The sequence below is a fragment of the Gymnodraco acuticeps genome, unplaced genomic scaffold, assembly GCF_902827175.1.
Source record: "Gymnodraco acuticeps unplaced genomic scaffold, fGymAcu1.1, whole genome shotgun sequence".
Taxonomy (NCBI): Eukaryota; Metazoa; Chordata; class Actinopteri; order Perciformes; family Bathydraconidae; genus Gymnodraco; species Gymnodraco acuticeps.
This window is the reverse complement of record NW_022989913.1, coordinates 2,356,288-2,374,022: the sequence shown is the minus strand read 5'-3', so window position 1 is coordinate 2,374,022 and position 17,735 is coordinate 2,356,288. Positions and strand designations below refer to the sequence as shown.

Below are 17,735 nucleotides of genomic sequence, written 5' to 3'. Positions count from 1 at the left end.
CACAGACTAAACTGCATTTACTACGGCAAGAAAACAAATATGTGGATCTGGCAAAAAACAACAGGACTTGTCAAGAGACCACACACACTTTGGCCCATTCATAAGATCAGTGAGTGATTCATTCCCCCTCTCTACTTTTACCCTCTGTGTCTCCTTCGTCTTCATCTTGGTACTTTTGTTGATGTTACTGTCTGGATTGCCTTGCACATCTCTCTGGCGTCTGCTGAGATTCCCCCTCAGAATGTCAGGAATGATCTAATCTAAAGCAATGCATTGGCTCTGCTCAGAGCTGGCACACTCACAATGGGATTAATCACCCGTCTAGGCTACACTACAATCAACCTATTAATGGGTCTGCCTATAATGTGCACGTGGGTGTAAATACAACGCCCCTAAACACATGTTAACCTTCACTGTAACAACCATTCAACGGAGGGTTGACATAAGTAAGTACATAAAAGAAAAAAGGATGAGACTGACTGATCAAAGAGACAAGACTTGAATCATCACTAAACCCCTCCCTGTGTGTGCAACCATCAGACTATGTTTGGGTTTATTTGTGTTGAAAACAAACGCACCACTGTTTCTTCCTCAAGCTTTTCACATCGGATTTTGAGCTACGAAATGTAAAACAGCAAACAGACACCGCTCTGGGCTTGGTGACCTTGGCTGTGAAGAGTATCCGTCCCAACACACAGCTCACACCCACTAGAGAAGTCACTTGAGGAAAACAACTGGCAGATGGATATCTTCTTAATAGTGGGCAGTATTAAAGCCCTCAGCAGACCATGCAATTTGGCCTTGGTATTGTATTCTTAAAAGAACGACAAATATGAGACTCCGAATGCGACTCAGAGGTGTGTGTGGATTGTGATCAAGGAAGTTGTAGACATCTGATTGTGAGCACACATTACCTCATCCCTGAGCATAAAGCACATGGCTGACCTCAAACAGAGAAACACCACTTTGATTAGATGCAGATAGCTCAGACTGATGACAGGAGGCACAGGGTTTTCCCATCTAGCTTTCGTTGGACTAATATGAAGGCACAAACAAAGAAGTACTTTGTTTTTGTCTCCACAATATTGATACCAGACCTGATTGAGAAATGTTTTTTAACTTTAGGGTGTCGATTTCTAGACCTAAATGCATAGTCCAGCCCCCTCCCCCAGCCACCACCAAAATCTAAAGATATGTTGCCCTGGATTGAGCCTTACAGGCAGATCGTTTTCTCAAATTGCAATACAATGTGGCTACGGTAGGCAAGACCAAACAAACATCCATGTGCCTACTTTAACCATCGTTTTTACACATGTTCTTTCAGCCATGTATGACTCAACTCTGTGACGAAGTGCTCCCTGAAAGGCTTATAAAATGCAGCAACCGTAAATCTGGGGGGACAAATCTGCAGTTCTCTGAAGAAGTTCCCATACTGTATCTGTGCTTGTACCAAAAGAACCCACATCCAAATCAGAAAAAAATATGTGAATAGAATTGATTACAATAAGTAGATACATTCACAAATCTTAAAAATAAATAAAAGTAATAGGCAACTGTATAATTGTCTCTTCTATTGTATATAGCTGTACATTAATATTATATCTTCGACTTTTGAATTGTTCCAACAATAAACCTTACAGGCATTGAAAGACATCATCTTGAGCTCTGGGAAATTAAATTAGGACCGTCATCTGAGATTTTAGATAAAAACCATAATTCAGAAAGTGCTTATTAATCGCTAAACAAAAGGTAATCCCACTTTCCATGTTACTACATAATTATAGGTAGTTTCCACTAAATCCTTCAGAACAACATGTAAGTATGTAATTAGCTGGTTGAACTGTGGCGGTCTGTGGCCAGGTGCAGCAGGTCACTGCCTACAGGGAGCAGCTGGGGGTTATTAATGCACCTGGAACACACATTTGGAAATATGCCCAAAGCATCTGCAGAATGACCTAATAAAACACAAATGCATAGAGGCAGAATCTGTGAAAAAAGGGTGCAATGATCCCAAAGTTTACACGTGATTATTTATTACTTTACAGACTATTTAAAAAGACAGCATCCTTACATGGCACCAGAATTTGATCTGGCTTTAAAGATGTGTCGACATGAATGAAGGAAGAAAATGACTGTCCTTACTACTGCAACTTGGATTGAGCTGATAAGATGACTTGTATATTTACATCCTTTTTTATAAAAGTAATGTCCCACCTCAGGATGATCAACAGACTTTGCTGTAAAAACCTTAAACTCTATCAAATCACTGTAACCCACTGTCACACTGAACCATCATCAGCCAGATGTGGCTGGATTCGAGGCCAAGCGAAATGCAGCTGCCCAAATCAACAGGGTATTGCTTAAATGTCTTTTTCTTGCAGTATCTTTGGTAGCCATCTTTTTTTTTCTGTATTTTCTTACTTTTATCATCAAAATACCTGCTTTTCAAAATGATGGGAAGGGAGCACACATAATTGTAAGAAAAAATAAACAGATGGAGTTTCAAAACTGTACAAGGGGAACAATTAGGCTGGAAGCAGAAAGAGGAAAACTATCCCAATTCCTCAGTGTTTTATGAAATGCAGCCTTTGTGGTCAGCACAAGGATAACGTTTCTTTGACAGCACTGGAGGCATACAAATGTCTTGCACCCTTAGAATATTAAAATATTTCTTCTGCCAGTAGCTCACAAAACGGTTTAACTATTTGATCCATCTGCTTGCTTGTCTGTCTGCCCTTTCTTTACTTCTTTCTCTCTCAGTCTCCTTTACCTGGCTGTTCTCTTTTCCATCAGCCAAAGTATTTAAGAAGCACCTTGAGTGCATTACCTCGTGGCTGTGCTGGGACCACTGAGAGGGGGTTAAGGGACAAGGAGGTCAGATACAGGTTCACTTTGACAAATATACTTTTAATCTTCCGTTTCTTCGTATAAATGCTTGTTGAAAATATCAAAATCTGAGTCTGAACTTATTCTTGGGAGATAAATATTAGTTAAAATGGGATTCTTCCTTAACATCTAGGATCTTAACTCTGGCCGTTTCTCAATGTGGAGTAAACCTGCTGCAGAGCCACTATTTCAAGTATACTACGTCATCGAGTGGCGCAGAAGGACTGTTTAAATGCATGTTAAATGCCCAGCATTCGGCGCCACTCGATGACGTAGTATACTTGAAATAGTGGCTCTGCAGCAGGTATACTCGACATTGAGAAACGGCCAATGTCTTATTTACTGTCATGGCCTCTTTAATATGCATTATGAAATGTACCTGTCCTTTTTTTAAATTTGTATCTTTATATCTTCACTATACTGTCCTAGTCCTCACCTGTGCTATGTTAAACAAAGATAAAAGTGTCAAAACTAATTAACAGCAACACTCACACAACTATGAAGTAATTACTATATTCCTATAAGACAACTCTACGAAAAACATTTTGTTACTGGAGGGAGAAAAAGTGACTGAGGCAGACTGTTTCTCTTTCTGCCAACTCAACCATAAACAATGATTCACTTTCAGGCTGAGCCCATCAGAGCCTTGTTAGATTCCTCTGCCAAAGACTGTCCTGCTTGAGGGACAGTATTTTTTGGAACAATCTACTACGCAGTAATGACAGACACATAAACAAACTATCTTCGCCTCCTCACAGACACAGACTCCTTTATATGCACATCTGAAATAACACACAGAAAGCACACACTCTGTCATACGGGCAAAAACTACAATCCCACCCTATCCCTTAAAGTCTGAGGAATGGATTTGCATAAAAATGAGGAATGATTGAAATATCGTGTGGCTTTTATTTAAAAGAAAAAAAGCAGAAGAAAGGGGAAAAGGGCATTTGGAGGGAGCGTATCTTTTAAACAGCTGTGCAATCGGAGCCAATTCTAAGCACACTCGCACACTGATCATATTTTCCCCCAGCCTTTGCTCTCCCCTGTGCTTCCAACTTTGACACCTGCTTATGCAATCTACTGCAGTAAGGTAGCCATGTGCTCACAGCTCACAGCAGTTTAAGTGAGAAAGCTCAAAGCAAACCTCAGTAATTAAAGTGCAGAATGGCTCCAAAGATGGGAAGCTTGGCATACTGAACAGCCACAATTCTTGATCTATTTTATCAATACATTCTCTAAATCATGAATTATAAAAAGGATTGGACAAAGAAAAACTGTAGAAAATGTTTGCCTTTTGTTGGATCAATTTTCTAAGGTAAATGTAGGTATAGGTCATGAAATACTAATGCTTATAAATATTAATTGATATATTACATGAATGGGTTTGGGATGGTCAGGGTTAGGGAAGGGTATTATGTAAGATATCGACTTCCATCTTTGCCTTACGCTAAAGTGGTATGTATAATAACACATCAGAGGATCATCATATAGGATTTATCCTCTGGGCATCACTATAACCACAGAAAATATAATGGTTAGTTTAAAATATGTCATAGGAAGGTCTGGGATTAACTACATAATTGGGACCTATCCTGGGACTATATTAGTGATACAATTTTTTTTAAAAATATCTTTGAAATTACGGGCAATAGGTTCATTGTTCCTTTTACTGACAGATATATAAGAAGATCAATAGCACATGTTAAACATAAATACATTACATACAAGACCTTGGAAGAACTGGACTCAGTCAGCTGATTGCGGGGATGTTTAAAATGTTTCCATTGTATTTATCTACAGTAGATATTGCAGCCACCATGATCCAAGTTTCCATAGCCTCCAAGGTTTACTGATTGTAGAATATAACAGCTGAAGAATGAATGCCAAAGTATAACCCGATAGGCAACAGGTCGGACCCAAACACATGGCTTACATCTACCTTACATACTGTACCTTTTTGTATCTAATGAAATGAATAGAAAATACCTTTATGGCCAGTATGATTTATTTTCCATTAGCAATCAAGTGTGTCTTTAAGAAGCCAGTTTAAAACAAATCAAGGGTTATTAAACCTGAAGTGGAAATAATTACAGTCTGTGATTGCTGAATTCATTTCGTTTCAACAATGCCTTTGTGTGATACACTAATATAAACCACCTTGGATCATGCAAAAAAACCTTGGAACAAAGGAAAACTGTTTTTTATTCCCCCAGGTTTTAAAAAAGGTGAACAAAACAAATTACTCTGCAATTCAAGAACCATTAGTGTAATATATGTTCTAACAAAGACCACTCACAAGAGCCAAATGGCTGACCCTAAATCAGCATTTAAAATAGAAAAAAGCTAAGTGTTTAGCTAATTTAATCCTCTCAATTACTTTAATTACATTTCCAACCACAATCACTGTGGCTTTCACACTTATGTTATTTACTGTTGGTAATGTTATAAAATGAATTCACTATAGTTGTGCCTTTTGTACTTTGTAAATTGTGTCTATATGTTTAACTTCTATTTCTTGCAATGTGATCTTCTTGCCAAAAACCTATCACTGAAGAAGGGTGGGTTGACATTTTCATGAGGCTCCCGGTGGAACTTCATCTCTAACCTGGAGGCAAACATTGTGCAGGCTGTTCTACTTAGCAAGCATTCCACATGCACACATCAAAGAGAGGCTATTGTTTTCGGAAATAGCATTGAGCTAACAGTATCCACTCAGCTCATAGCTACCTATGCTAAACTGGCAGCTAGGACCTCCATTTCATAGTTGCCACCTCGGTTATTGTACATTGATTCACAGTTATTGAGGTTATAATATAAAATCATCTCTAAATATGGTGGCAAAATTCCGGAATCTCCAATAACACAATGTCCAATATTTAACACAAGTCTATTAGACCTCAGTTTTCCTTTTAATAAATCTATATTCAAACAAATCCAAACCAATGTTGAGAGCAAGAAAAAGCACTTCGAACAACATTTTCCACAGATTCTGCCCATACTTGCAGAGTATAAATGCCAATATTGTTGTTCTGGCCAATGAAATGTACCATTCACTTTATGCACATGTAAATGAAAGACAAATACAATGTCTGGTTTTAAAGTGCTTGGACTGAAGAGGACAATAAAATAATCTATTTGCTCAATGGTAAATGAGATTCATTGAGTGTCGGATTCAGAATATGCTTTCTATTACATCCATTCATTCATGCTTGGCCAGAATGGAGAAATCACTGGCATAGTAGGGTTTCCCTGAAAACATAATCACTTCAGTTTACTGTTAAAATCTGCATTACATTAGGGAAAAACTCTTCTGTGGAGATGATGAGACATCTTGATATCAGATATCAGGATCAGAGGTGAATTTAGTTGTATCTTTCCCAGAAAACAAGTCTTATTGTAGTCACATTAACTATTGAAGATTATAATAACTATAATGTGCACTCATATCTGGGCATTAGTTATTTAGCTGGAGCTAAAAGTTGCCTAGCTTGGGTTAGCATGAAGACTGCACTGGTTTAGCGCTTTGTAATAATTTAAAAAATATCCCTACCAACACATTTGAAATATGACGTGACATAGACAATCTGAACAGAAACGTACATTTTAAAGTGATACGTTGTGTAAATGTCTTGTTCTGTAACTTCTAGTCTTTGGCTCCAACTTAATAATTACAGCACAAAAATGAAAGTGTCATCCTTCTTCTTAAGTAACTCTTGACCAAAAGCTAATAAAAACACATCAAATAATGTTAAACCACTCCTTTGAACCAATTAACACCCCAATCACAACACAGCTAGCTTAATCAAGGTGGATAGGGATTCAAAATGGCTGCCTTACTTCAAAGACTTCCTCATCCAGGATTCTGGTTCCAAAGACAGTAATGCCTTCTGTGTTGATAACGGCCTGGTCGCTTCTGGCGAGGGGCCTGGTCACCTTCTTCTTACAGTCCACAATGATGGTGACACTCTTCTTCTCCACGCTGATGGCTACACGATGCCATCTGTGCAGCAGGGGAGCAAAGTGGGGGGTTAGAAATATAAACACAACGCTCTGGCACTTCCTGTCCTTTCAAGAAAACTGCCACAGTCTATGTTTGGAAGAAAAGTGACATTTTGATAAATTGTTCTTAATGAGAGTTCACAAAGATAAGATCATTGCCACTGTTATATCTGTACACAATATACACAACTACATCCTGCAGCTGATTAGCTTAGCCTAATGTTGCGACTGGAAGCAGCTAAAAATATTGCGCCTCTAAAGTTAAAGAATTCAGATTTGTTTGTCTTGTTTAACAATGAAACAGTTGTTAATCAAAAAAGCAGTTACAGAAAATAACCTTTAGTAACCTCCAGTACTATTTTAATGACTATATAAGGAAACATATATCTACCAACTGCTTCAATAGTGAACTCATGGTTGCTGGTAGCCTGTTGTTTTTTTGCAGAGATAAGCAAGTAAGTGTAATTTGCTAAATGTAGGAATCATCTTTAAAATGTCCTTTGGTTCCACACTCTTAAGTATGTAGGAAAATAAATACATTTGATGTATGTCTCATGTCGAAGAGAATAAGGAAAACTGTGAGCAAACCCAAGGAATGTAAAAGTCATAGCCTACCAACATCTCAGATGTCATTGTTTTTTAATGTGTTGGTTCACAAGACAGCTTTGGAAATGTACTCTACTGAAGGCTACATACTGTATATAGCAGTTATTATTCTGATGTTTTATTATTTATAAAATCTATAGCAGACAAACAGCCTTGCATGGGATCATGTCTGAGCATTTGTGAAAATGATTGATCGCAACTTCTAAAAATGATTTGTTTTAGAGTCATTGGGCAGCCATGCAATTAATGAGGATCCTGCCCATTACTGCATATCAGTATACAACCGCTGCAACTAACCTGGAAAACAAAAGACTGTGAGCAATTTATTTGCCATTACTGTCTGACTTGTTCCATATGGCTTTAATGACAGAACAAACATAAGATGATAATAAATCTTCAGAGCTGTTAAGCTAGGAGAGTTAATGATGCTCTGAGTGATTGAGAACATCTGTGGAGCATATTGGTTTTGTTTAGCATTAAATTATTTCTTTAAATGTGTATAAAGTGCTCAAGTTGGGCATCTAAAGGTGCTGTTGCTTGAGCCAATCAAACAATCTTCACAGAGGTATTGAGATTTACATTTACCCTGAAAATGCAAGCAAAGATCCAGGGGACGTAAACATCTACAACCCACATCTGACATGTTCAAGCCCTCTTAAAAGAGCAACCAGTCACTTACTTCCCGTCAGCCAGGTTGATGGAGCGGAACAGGGGGTACTCTTCTGGGGCAGGCTTGCCATTCTGGTCCTCGTACAGGAAAACGGGCGCACGGCCCACCTCCACGCCCAGCTGCTGGATGCCTTGCTGGTTGTACACCGACAGCAAGAAGGACTGGAGGCCAGCCTTGGGCTTGATGGTAAACAGGATGGAGAAATCTTCTGGGAAAACTCCTCCTGAAGGTTAAACAATCAGCAGGCATTTAGTTTGGTTTGTAAGTAAAATATATTTTGTTACAAAATCTGGGTAACTGCACATTTTTGTCAGAGGGTTTTACAGCATTGCTCTGCTTCAGATTCATACAAATACACATATGGAAACATCCCAGTATAACCACAGCATTCTTAATAAAATCTAAATAAATAGCTCTTGGAAGTTAGCTCAGGACTGTTTACTTAATTTCAGAGGATGTTGCAGAGAAGGTTTACTGACTCCCTACCTACTTTACTAGCTCTAAGAAATAGTTTGTGCAAAAGGCACATTCTTGTTGAGATACAATAAGAAGACATTTACACTCTATTACAGTGTACCGTGAAGATTAAGCTTTAAGGAACATAATACAGTCTCCTTTTCACCTTATTTACACTCATTTACTAATCTATCCTTCTCTGATGTCGGTACAAGGGCAATTGTATTGTATGACTGAATTGAATAATGGCAAGTTTATTAGTGTTCACATTAAACCCAAATGTCTAGACAACTGGACCTGGAGCAGTGTTTATTAAGGAAGCTAAACGAGTCCCTGGCATCCCCTGAAAGGACTTAAGGTTGGTGATGTAGCCACAATAATTTTACAAGGGCAGTAAACACTCAAACAAATGTCATATTTTTGAATCCATAATAGCTGGGTTCAATGACAAAATAACTAATCCCGATCAAATAAAAGTCCAATTATTCTGACTGAGGACATTTTCACACCTCCAACGCTGCACCTCTCAAGCTTAATTATAGTTTTCGAAATTCTGTTACTGAAAGTGTTGGTGTGCGGGCAGTTTTTGCCAAAAATCACAGAAATAAAGTTATAATACCTCACACTGTTTGGTTTTTAATCTATGACACTAAGCCACACTGAAAACACATACTGCATACACTGGAAACCATTTTTTCTCAACAGCAATACACTAATAAAATAATATTCTATATACTTTTTTGCTATGAGTAAGTGAGCAGTTTGGGACTCCTCCTATACCTTGACCCAGTAATAAAAAAACAGGCCTCTGGTAAGATCTGGCAAGTTTGGAAATCGACAAATGTATCTGTCACCGGCTCATTCGTTTTGTAAAGTCATTAGTAATGACAGAGGTGTTGTCCCCTGCAGTTCATTATAACATTTTCAGATTAGCTAATGAGAAGCAATGAGTGTACGAAAGTAGCACACCAAATGGTTACACAGTTGAATAGCTTTTGTGTTTCTCCGATTGGACTCCTTCCAAATAAAATAAATATGGCTTTATTTCACACAAAATAGCCGGGCAGCAGACTTTGAGTCCCTTGGCATGAAATCCCTGCTAGATTGCACTACATTATCCAAACAAAGCATACTGCAGTCTGCCAGCAATCAAACTTGAGGACAGATAGTTTATGGACAGGATCAGTCCACAAGACATCAAAAGAAATATTCCTCTCATTGATTTGATGTAATAAATTGTGGGTTATCCCAAAATATCAAACAACAAAAATCTGGTGTCTACTTGAATCATATGTTTACATAACATACACCATATGCTGAGTGATTATCATCCCTATGGGTATTCAACATCTTCTAGATAATAATTTCTGAAAATCTGTAGTGCAGTTTGGAAAACAGGTGTTCGTCGTTATGGGTTTCATTACAGTCAGTCACTCCCTGATTTGTTGCAATTTAATGTGAAATTGTAATATCTTTAAGATGTTTCTATTTTGTCATTAAGTGGTTCATGACAGTAGACATAAGCATTTGTTTAATTTTAATCCATTTGTTTGTGTGGGCATAACATTTCTAGCTTCAGGGATGGCAAAATCTGTCATTATCCGTTATTCTGTCCAGCACTTCCACTTCGAGACAGGAACATTTCAACAATTCGACATTTCTATAATTCATAATATTCCCATCAGTTGTACTGTATTTAGTTTTGTCCAGTGCTAATAGGCAAAGGATAGCATGCTAAAATAAGATGGTGAACATGGTAAACATTATACCTGCTTAACATTAGCATCTTCATCTTGAGCATATTAGCATGCAGACATTAGCATTTAGCTTAGAGCACTGCTGTGCAAAAGTAAAGCATTGGAAAGGAACTATCATGGCTGCAGACTTAGTAAAGTTGCATTGTTCTTTTTACAATGATATTGTGCAAGTGTTGCAGTGCAAACGTTGCTTTTGTAAGGTTTTATGCAAAAGTATACCCAACTATCAAAGAAATTGGTTGACATGCTCTGTATCAGATGAACAGATTGGGCAAAGCTGCCTAGTTCAGCTTCAGAGTAAAGGCCTGTGATCCGTAGGAGGTTACCTGGGAAGAGCTGTTTGGTTGGAGCACTGATCTGAGCCTGTTTTCCCACTCTGTAAGCAACGTCTGGTTTGGATCCTCTCCGGGCCGTGCAGAAGCCTGGTGTTTTCCGTACTCCTTCAGGAGAGCTCTGGAAGTCTAGAGCCTTCAGGACATCTACTGGTTCAGCTGAGGAGAGAAATAATACAATATGTTAACATTACCCACAGATACTTGGACAGCAAGCATTTCATAACATTGGAAGAGAAATAAGCTATTTTGGGAATGTATCTGTTCAAAGGGCTAGCTTAGGTTTCCCTATTTGAGTGAGTCACTTGACTTTGGTCCTACCTGAAAAGGTTTGTATGTAATAATAGATAGGTTTTTGTGAAAAACACAAAGAGAAGATTGTTAATGCTGCATTAATGTGCATCTGCATAAATTGGAAAGTGATTTTCCTAATCTTAAATAGGCTTGAACATTTTATAAGTAAATTCTCAGTCTGCTGGAAACAGACACATTGCATCATATGTGCAAAGGAAAGAACAATAATATGACTACTAAAGGAACCGTAGCTGCGTTTTGCAACAACAATATAACTTGAACTCATTAATTTAATACACATATACTATAAGGCATATGAGTGTACATGTCGTAAAAGCTGCATGTCATTTTACAGTGCACTGTAAGCATATTTCAGCAGTTAACAGAAAACCTAATGGGTCCTGGCATTTTGATGATAAGTCAACATTTACACCAATTACCCCCCCTGCTTCTTGGCCAAATCTGCCAGTAAGACCAATTGTTCATTTATGAGCTACCTTGTCGGAGGACCAGTAAAAATGTTGGTAACCATTCAGCAAACATAAGCGGCCCCCAGCTCAGCTCCAATATTACCCCCACAGCCAAAAGTTACAGCATCTATGGGATGATAAAACTCATGGCTGCTGATCACTGGGTCTTTCTGAATAAGGAGAACGCAGAGGGGGGCAGCTTTACAAGCTTCTTAAAACTACTAAACTCTTTTCTATCAATGGACCTGGTGCTCAGTGTCTGACTGCTGTTCTTTGCAGTAATAAACACCATTTCTTATTCACTCTATCTTCAGTAATTGTCTAACACTCTCACTCTGTAATGTTTTGTTGATCTCTTAAACTCCTATCTCTCCCAATCCCCATGGCACAGTTACAATGTGATAATTGGGAATTAACAAAACCTTATAAGTGTAAACAGGGGTGTTGACGTACAGCTAAACTATATTTATGATTTAACACATCTGCCTAGGGCGGCATTTGCCTAAAGGAATGCAGTAAGACGAGTTTTTAATTAATGGTATAAAAAAAATATATTCTTGTTTTTATATTCCTCAATTTAGTGATGATCCTGCATTAAGTTACTACCTGTCTGTATTTGGCATAGTTAATTAAAGTTATGCATTCATTATAAAATACACATAAACAAACAATATTGCAACATTGCCATGGGTCTCCATGCACATATTGGAAGTAATATGTTTATTAACAACCAACAAAAAGTAGTTTTTTATTTAGGAGTTGTTTTCCATATTCTGAAAGTGGTGTTGAAAGACATCACTTAAATGTTTTTTTTTTGTTGATGATCTGACCAATATTAATACTCAGGGGGACATTTAACAGCTAAAAAAACTAGACTGTGACAGACAAGTATCTCTTTAATGTTTGCTAAAATTAGCTTACAGTAGCCATTAGTAGGCCTTGTTCAGAAGAGACCAGGTAAGACTGTAGCAGCAAAAGTGAAATGAGCAAGGGTGTGTTTAATAGCTTATATATTCAACTTTTAAATGTGTTATGCTTTCCTAGAAAGGTAACAGTCTCGCTTTAAATTTAGCAGTCGTGAATGAATGTGATGATTTACAACTTCATATCAATGTTGGTGAGGGGTCACTTGATTAAAGTTGGTGTTATAATAATAATAATATGCTGGCATTGTCTACAAAAAACAAGATCAAACCCTTTCTGACCATAGCTCTTGGAACATTTGCTGCCTTGTAATTTAATGAGACTAACCACATGCAATACCATCTCTGTGCTGTTGTATGGTTAATATATACTGACATTTAAACAAAGACTAGATTACACATCAATACTGAAGAATGTATTGTTCCGATTACAATTTTGATTAAACTGGCAGCAAACTAATGTAGAGGTCCAAAGTAGATAATAGAATAACCAACATTACAGTTGAATTACAGGAAAGTTAAATTTCCACTCCAAACCAAACTCAGTGTAACCCAAGTATTAAATGATATGTGTGGAACTGCAGAAACCACAGCAGTAAAAACCAGCATGTTACTAATGTGTCTTTTCAGTGAGTCAAGAAGCAGGATGTGTCCTCTTCAAAATCCCCAGCAATTAGAAACAACGTCTGAATGGTCAGCTTACATTCTCAGTGGGAAGATAAGGCCTTTAAAGAACGGCAGATAACAGGCTCAATGTTAAGTCTCCCTTCCTTGAAAAAATCTGAGATTCATGTGTTTGATACTGGCTTAAAAGCATTGTGGGAAAATCATTTAAAGGGATCAGAAAGAAAACGTTCTTGAAATTCCCAATGCAGGAAATCTCATCAATACTCCATAATAAAGTTTGGTCAAGACTCAAGAGACCAAAAAAGCATACACTGGTGGAGAGAAAGGATCATAATGTCAAGGAATAGTGTTATAGCCCTTTTCTCCCCATCAATTGAAGAACCATTTGTTCACGTAAAATGTAGACCCTAAGCTGTTAGTGCTTTTCCATCCTTCTCCTTCAGTGCCAGCCACAATACATTTCAACATCAATCTAAATTGAAAGTCAAAGGCATGTAATTATAATAATATACGCCTGTTTACGTTTTCTATTTTTGTAAGTCATGTGGCACGTGAAGCCAGGAAGTGCTGATTATGCAGTTCCTTTTCACTTTCAGTGACCAGGAGGGGGTCTGATGGGTAGAGCTTTAAGTCCACATGCTGAACCCATTATGTTACTGGCACCACTCCCTATACCCCCCCCCCCCAACTAAAACATACATGAGACTAAACGGAGAAGGCCCCATCCCTGTAGCTACTTCTCCTGTGACCAGAACAATAACAGCTTGAGTGATGAATCAAACTCGCCTGATTCCAGCATATGCTCAGAGATGTGTCTCGAGTTTTATCATATTTGAAGTTATGCAGATCTTCTCTTAAAAGTAATGGGGACTGGAGTAATTTATGCTGAAGAGTGTGAAGATTATAAGCATCAAGCAAGCAGCACTGACTTTGGATTTCAACACAGACAGAATAGAGTACAAATGTGGGGTACCAAACGCCAAGTATAAAACCTCACACCGGATGCCTCATAAAAATGAAAATAGTCTGTGGCTCTTCTGAATATTGTCCCAAGTACAGAGCTACTGGTTCTTGAAGAAAAAGAGAAAGAAATCTTGGACTAAAGGTCTCTTTGTGAGTTCCAGAATGCCTCTCTGCATTACTGCATACCTCAAGGCCTCATATATTCCAGATGTGCTGAATTGGCCAGGAACCCCCCCACACCCGCACCCCTAACTCTTCAGCCCCACTCTTCCACAACCATCTTTTCACAGAAGCCCTGAAAAACCGGCAATATCCCAAAACCATTAAAGAACCCAAATGAATAAGCATGGTTCTTAAACTCTTTTGTGTCTCGTAGGAGCCAGCATTATATACCCTCAACGCATCCTTAAAAAGAAAGATTCGCCTTCTTCTTCCACACTTAAAAAGGAATAACCGATATTCTAATGATAAGGATGAAAAACCACAAGAGAGAGTTGTCTCGTGCTCAAGGTACCAAAGCAGCTTCAGACGAGCCACAGTCTGAAATGTAATCTTCAGTCTCTGATTTTTAATGACACATCTTCCTGCCTGCTGTCGGGGACTTGTGATATACTATCTGCCATGTTAACAAGCTACTAACATGACAAAGAAGTGTGATTTCCTCCAAGGCAGTAAAGCATGTAGTGACAGGAGGGAACTATTAAAATCATTAAAGCAATTGCACCAGCAGACTTTAAGACATTTAAATACCATTTTCAGCTATATAGTCAAAATGTCAAGGCCCCTGAATCTCATAACTCAACAGAGCCATACAGTTTGATGTTAAAGTGCAGACTTGTGATTAACTTTTCAATATGTGACATTCTGACTTAATGTCTCTGCGGTCGTGCGCAGACATCATGGGATGTCTTTTCGGGTTTTTTTGTGACACTGGCTACTACTGAAAGTTGGCAGAAAAAGGCAGCAATTAAAGTACATTGGAAAGTCTGTAAATGTTTGCTAGCAAGTCATGCAATTATGGTTAGTCTAAGTATCAGTCAGAGTGAAGGAAGATGGGCAATGGGCAATGCATGCCAATGTGGTATTTGCTTTATTTTTTATATTTTCATTTTTGGGGCGCTCTATCCAATTTGCCCTATGCCGAATGATTTCTTTATGTATCATAGGTATTTTAAAGATGACTTAATTCATGTCAGTGTCATTGCTATGATAAAGGAAGGCATTATTTTTGAAAGGTTGCGTCATCTGATGTCAAAACCACAAATATTAAAAAGCCACATGCATCCAAAAAGTCACACAACAGTGTATTTCAGTTAAAGTCACAGTACAGTATGGATGTCTCTCAGACGTCACAAACAAGGAAAAAACATAAAAGAAGAAGTTAATGTGACCAACATTTGTGTTTTTAAAGCAAAGAAAATACTCCAGTTTTTTTTCTTTTTTCCACCGACGCCCCTTTTTGGACTTAGTGGGAGCCCAGATAATGTGGAAAGATGGTGATCCTCAAGGAGAGAATATGAATTTCACTCCCAGAATTCCACAGTCTCGAGCCCAGTGTCTTGTAAACTTTTTGAATATTTATCACAAAACCTACATCTATAAAGTTACACTGTGCCACAGCAAACTCTATTGACAGCAAAATAACATAAAAACGTATGTCAATTTTAAGCCTTTTGTTAATTTTATTTAATTGTTAAGCTCTTACTTTGCTGATATGTTGTAGATAGCTTAATGCACTAAATGTGGACCTATGTGTAAAAGTCATGTGTCAAACCTCAAGGGGTTCCAATAATTTGTAATAATAATTTCTGTGATCACATTATCTTCAATAATTAGTCAGCATAATTGAAAAATAATTGGTCATAAGACCCATCTTGCACACTTTTTACACAGACCACAAGACTATGTGTGTCAAGATGAAAAAAACTATGAGCCTCTCCCCACTGACCACACCTGGATGGCAGACTTTGCTACTTCAACACTCAGAGGGAAGGAGCAGCATCTCTTCTGTTTGTGCCAAGAATAAACCTTAAATTGCAAACAATCACAATATTGCAACTACTGTATGTAGCACATATAGTAAAGGTTTAAGGTACGTTTTTGAGGTGGTAACTTCAAAGTCATCAACAAGCTTACAGACACAACTGTGGTGACCCCTTTAAAAGTTACTGGATAATATGATGCAGGTGCAGTCATATAATATAGGCTCAGTTTGGTGTCACTCAGAAATATACTTTAAAAAAACAAGTAAATGCAGGCATCATGAGGTAAATTGCTTTGAATAAAAAAAAACACAAATAAGAAAGTGTGATCAGTGTTGTATGATACAGTGGGCAGGCAGGTCTACTGAGCATCTGAAAGGTGTATAAACAGAGTAATGGTGACTTTACAGGCCATCGATTGGCAGTGTACGCTACTTAATTAAAGTTGATGGTTGGTCGCTGCTTAACCCACTGTCACCTATGGGCTGTCCGCCAGCCTATAGGAGGCTCTTAAAGTCCGGGATGCCCTGGTGTTGGCACAGTGACCGTGACGTGGGGTAACATGCAGCTTCTTACCTGCTCTGACACCGGCAGCTTGCAGAAGGAAAGTTAACGTGACCGCAGCGATTAGCGTTGAATCCCATAGCCATTTTTTCGTTTTCCACCTGGTGGTACACATATGCATCTCCATGATTAGCGCCCGCGGCCGTACAGAAAAAGGGCGACTTTTAACAAAACTCGGTCCCTTCCACAATCCACAAGTGTAGTGTGCTTATACTAGAGCGCCATGTGTGAAAGTAAAAAAATCACAGCCAGACCGGGCCCTTCAGATCCACTCCCACTTAAGCCCAGATCTCAGACTGATGGTGAATGGCTTTCATGAAAAAAGCGCAAGGCACTCGGTTCCCTGAGCTGCGCACCGTCAGGAGGCTGGACAAAAGCCGCAACGCTGAACCTGAACCGACAGCGAGATACTGACACTGGAAAATCCTCCGTTCATCAAATCACCAGTCAGGAAAGTTGTCTAGGGATCCGCCCCCTGAGCAACAGCATCAAGCGGAGCATCTGCACATCCCACTGCAAACTAATTACAGGACACAGTGAGGTCTCCCAAATCCTGCAAGATCTCTTTTACAAACTTTTACTAAGATTTCAAACTAAATAATATGACAACAAAGCAATTTACCAGCTTCAACTTTCTGTTAAAACAATAAGCTTATAATAAGAATAAAAGGCATATAGCAGATACAGCAGGAGAGGTATTAAACTAAATGCCACACACTAAAAGCAAATTAAGTGGTGGGGTGGAGCTATTATTCTAAAAGTTTCCCGAAAGAATCTGAAGAATAGCATCTACACGTGCCGATGGCTAAAATAAAAGTCCAAATAGCCAGAATTAAATGTGTTCCAGATACTAGGAGTTCCCTCGAGGAGCTCTTAGACTTTTTTTTGGACAGCAAGCCTCCTGAGGTCTGACAATAATTAATGGTTAAAGATGGCTGGAACAAAGAATGGAAGCACAGGTGGTAGCTATATACAGTCCTCCCCTTGATTTGTTTTCTCTTGTGAACAGATGAGAGACAGGTTTAAAAGTGCGATGGCAGCCAGTGACACAAACACGTACCACATTTCGGAAAATGTGTTTACATGTTTTATCATGAGGCAGACATTAGAACAACATTAGGAGATATTTAGGAACACATTAAGTAGAGCACTGAGCAGGTGTTGCTTAATAAATATGAATAGATTGGACAATGACAAATAGGG

The 17,735-nt window shown here is 38.4% G+C and overlaps 1 protein-coding gene across 1 annotated transcript in view; it reads right to left on the bottom strand.

Moving 5' to 3' along the window:
- The window catches only part of LOC117542123 (collagen alpha-1(XI) chain-like), a 79,290-nt gene extending 62,355 nt beyond the window's left edge, over positions 1 to 16,935 (bottom strand). Inside the window, exons 1-4 of the mRNA XM_034209600.1 lie at positions 16,545 to 16,935; positions 10,704 to 10,868; positions 8,174 to 8,387; positions 6,727 to 6,889 (exon numbers count right to left, since the gene is read on the bottom strand). Coding sequence (XP_034065491.1) covers positions 6,727 to 6,889; positions 8,174 to 8,387; positions 10,704 to 10,868; positions 16,545 to 16,659 — 657 coding nt within the window. The 5' untranslated portion in view covers positions 16,660 to 16,935. The remainder of the gene's footprint in view (positions 1 to 6,726; positions 6,890 to 8,173; positions 8,388 to 10,703; positions 10,869 to 16,544) is intronic.
- Positions 16,936 to 17,735: the final 800 nt, after the last annotated feature.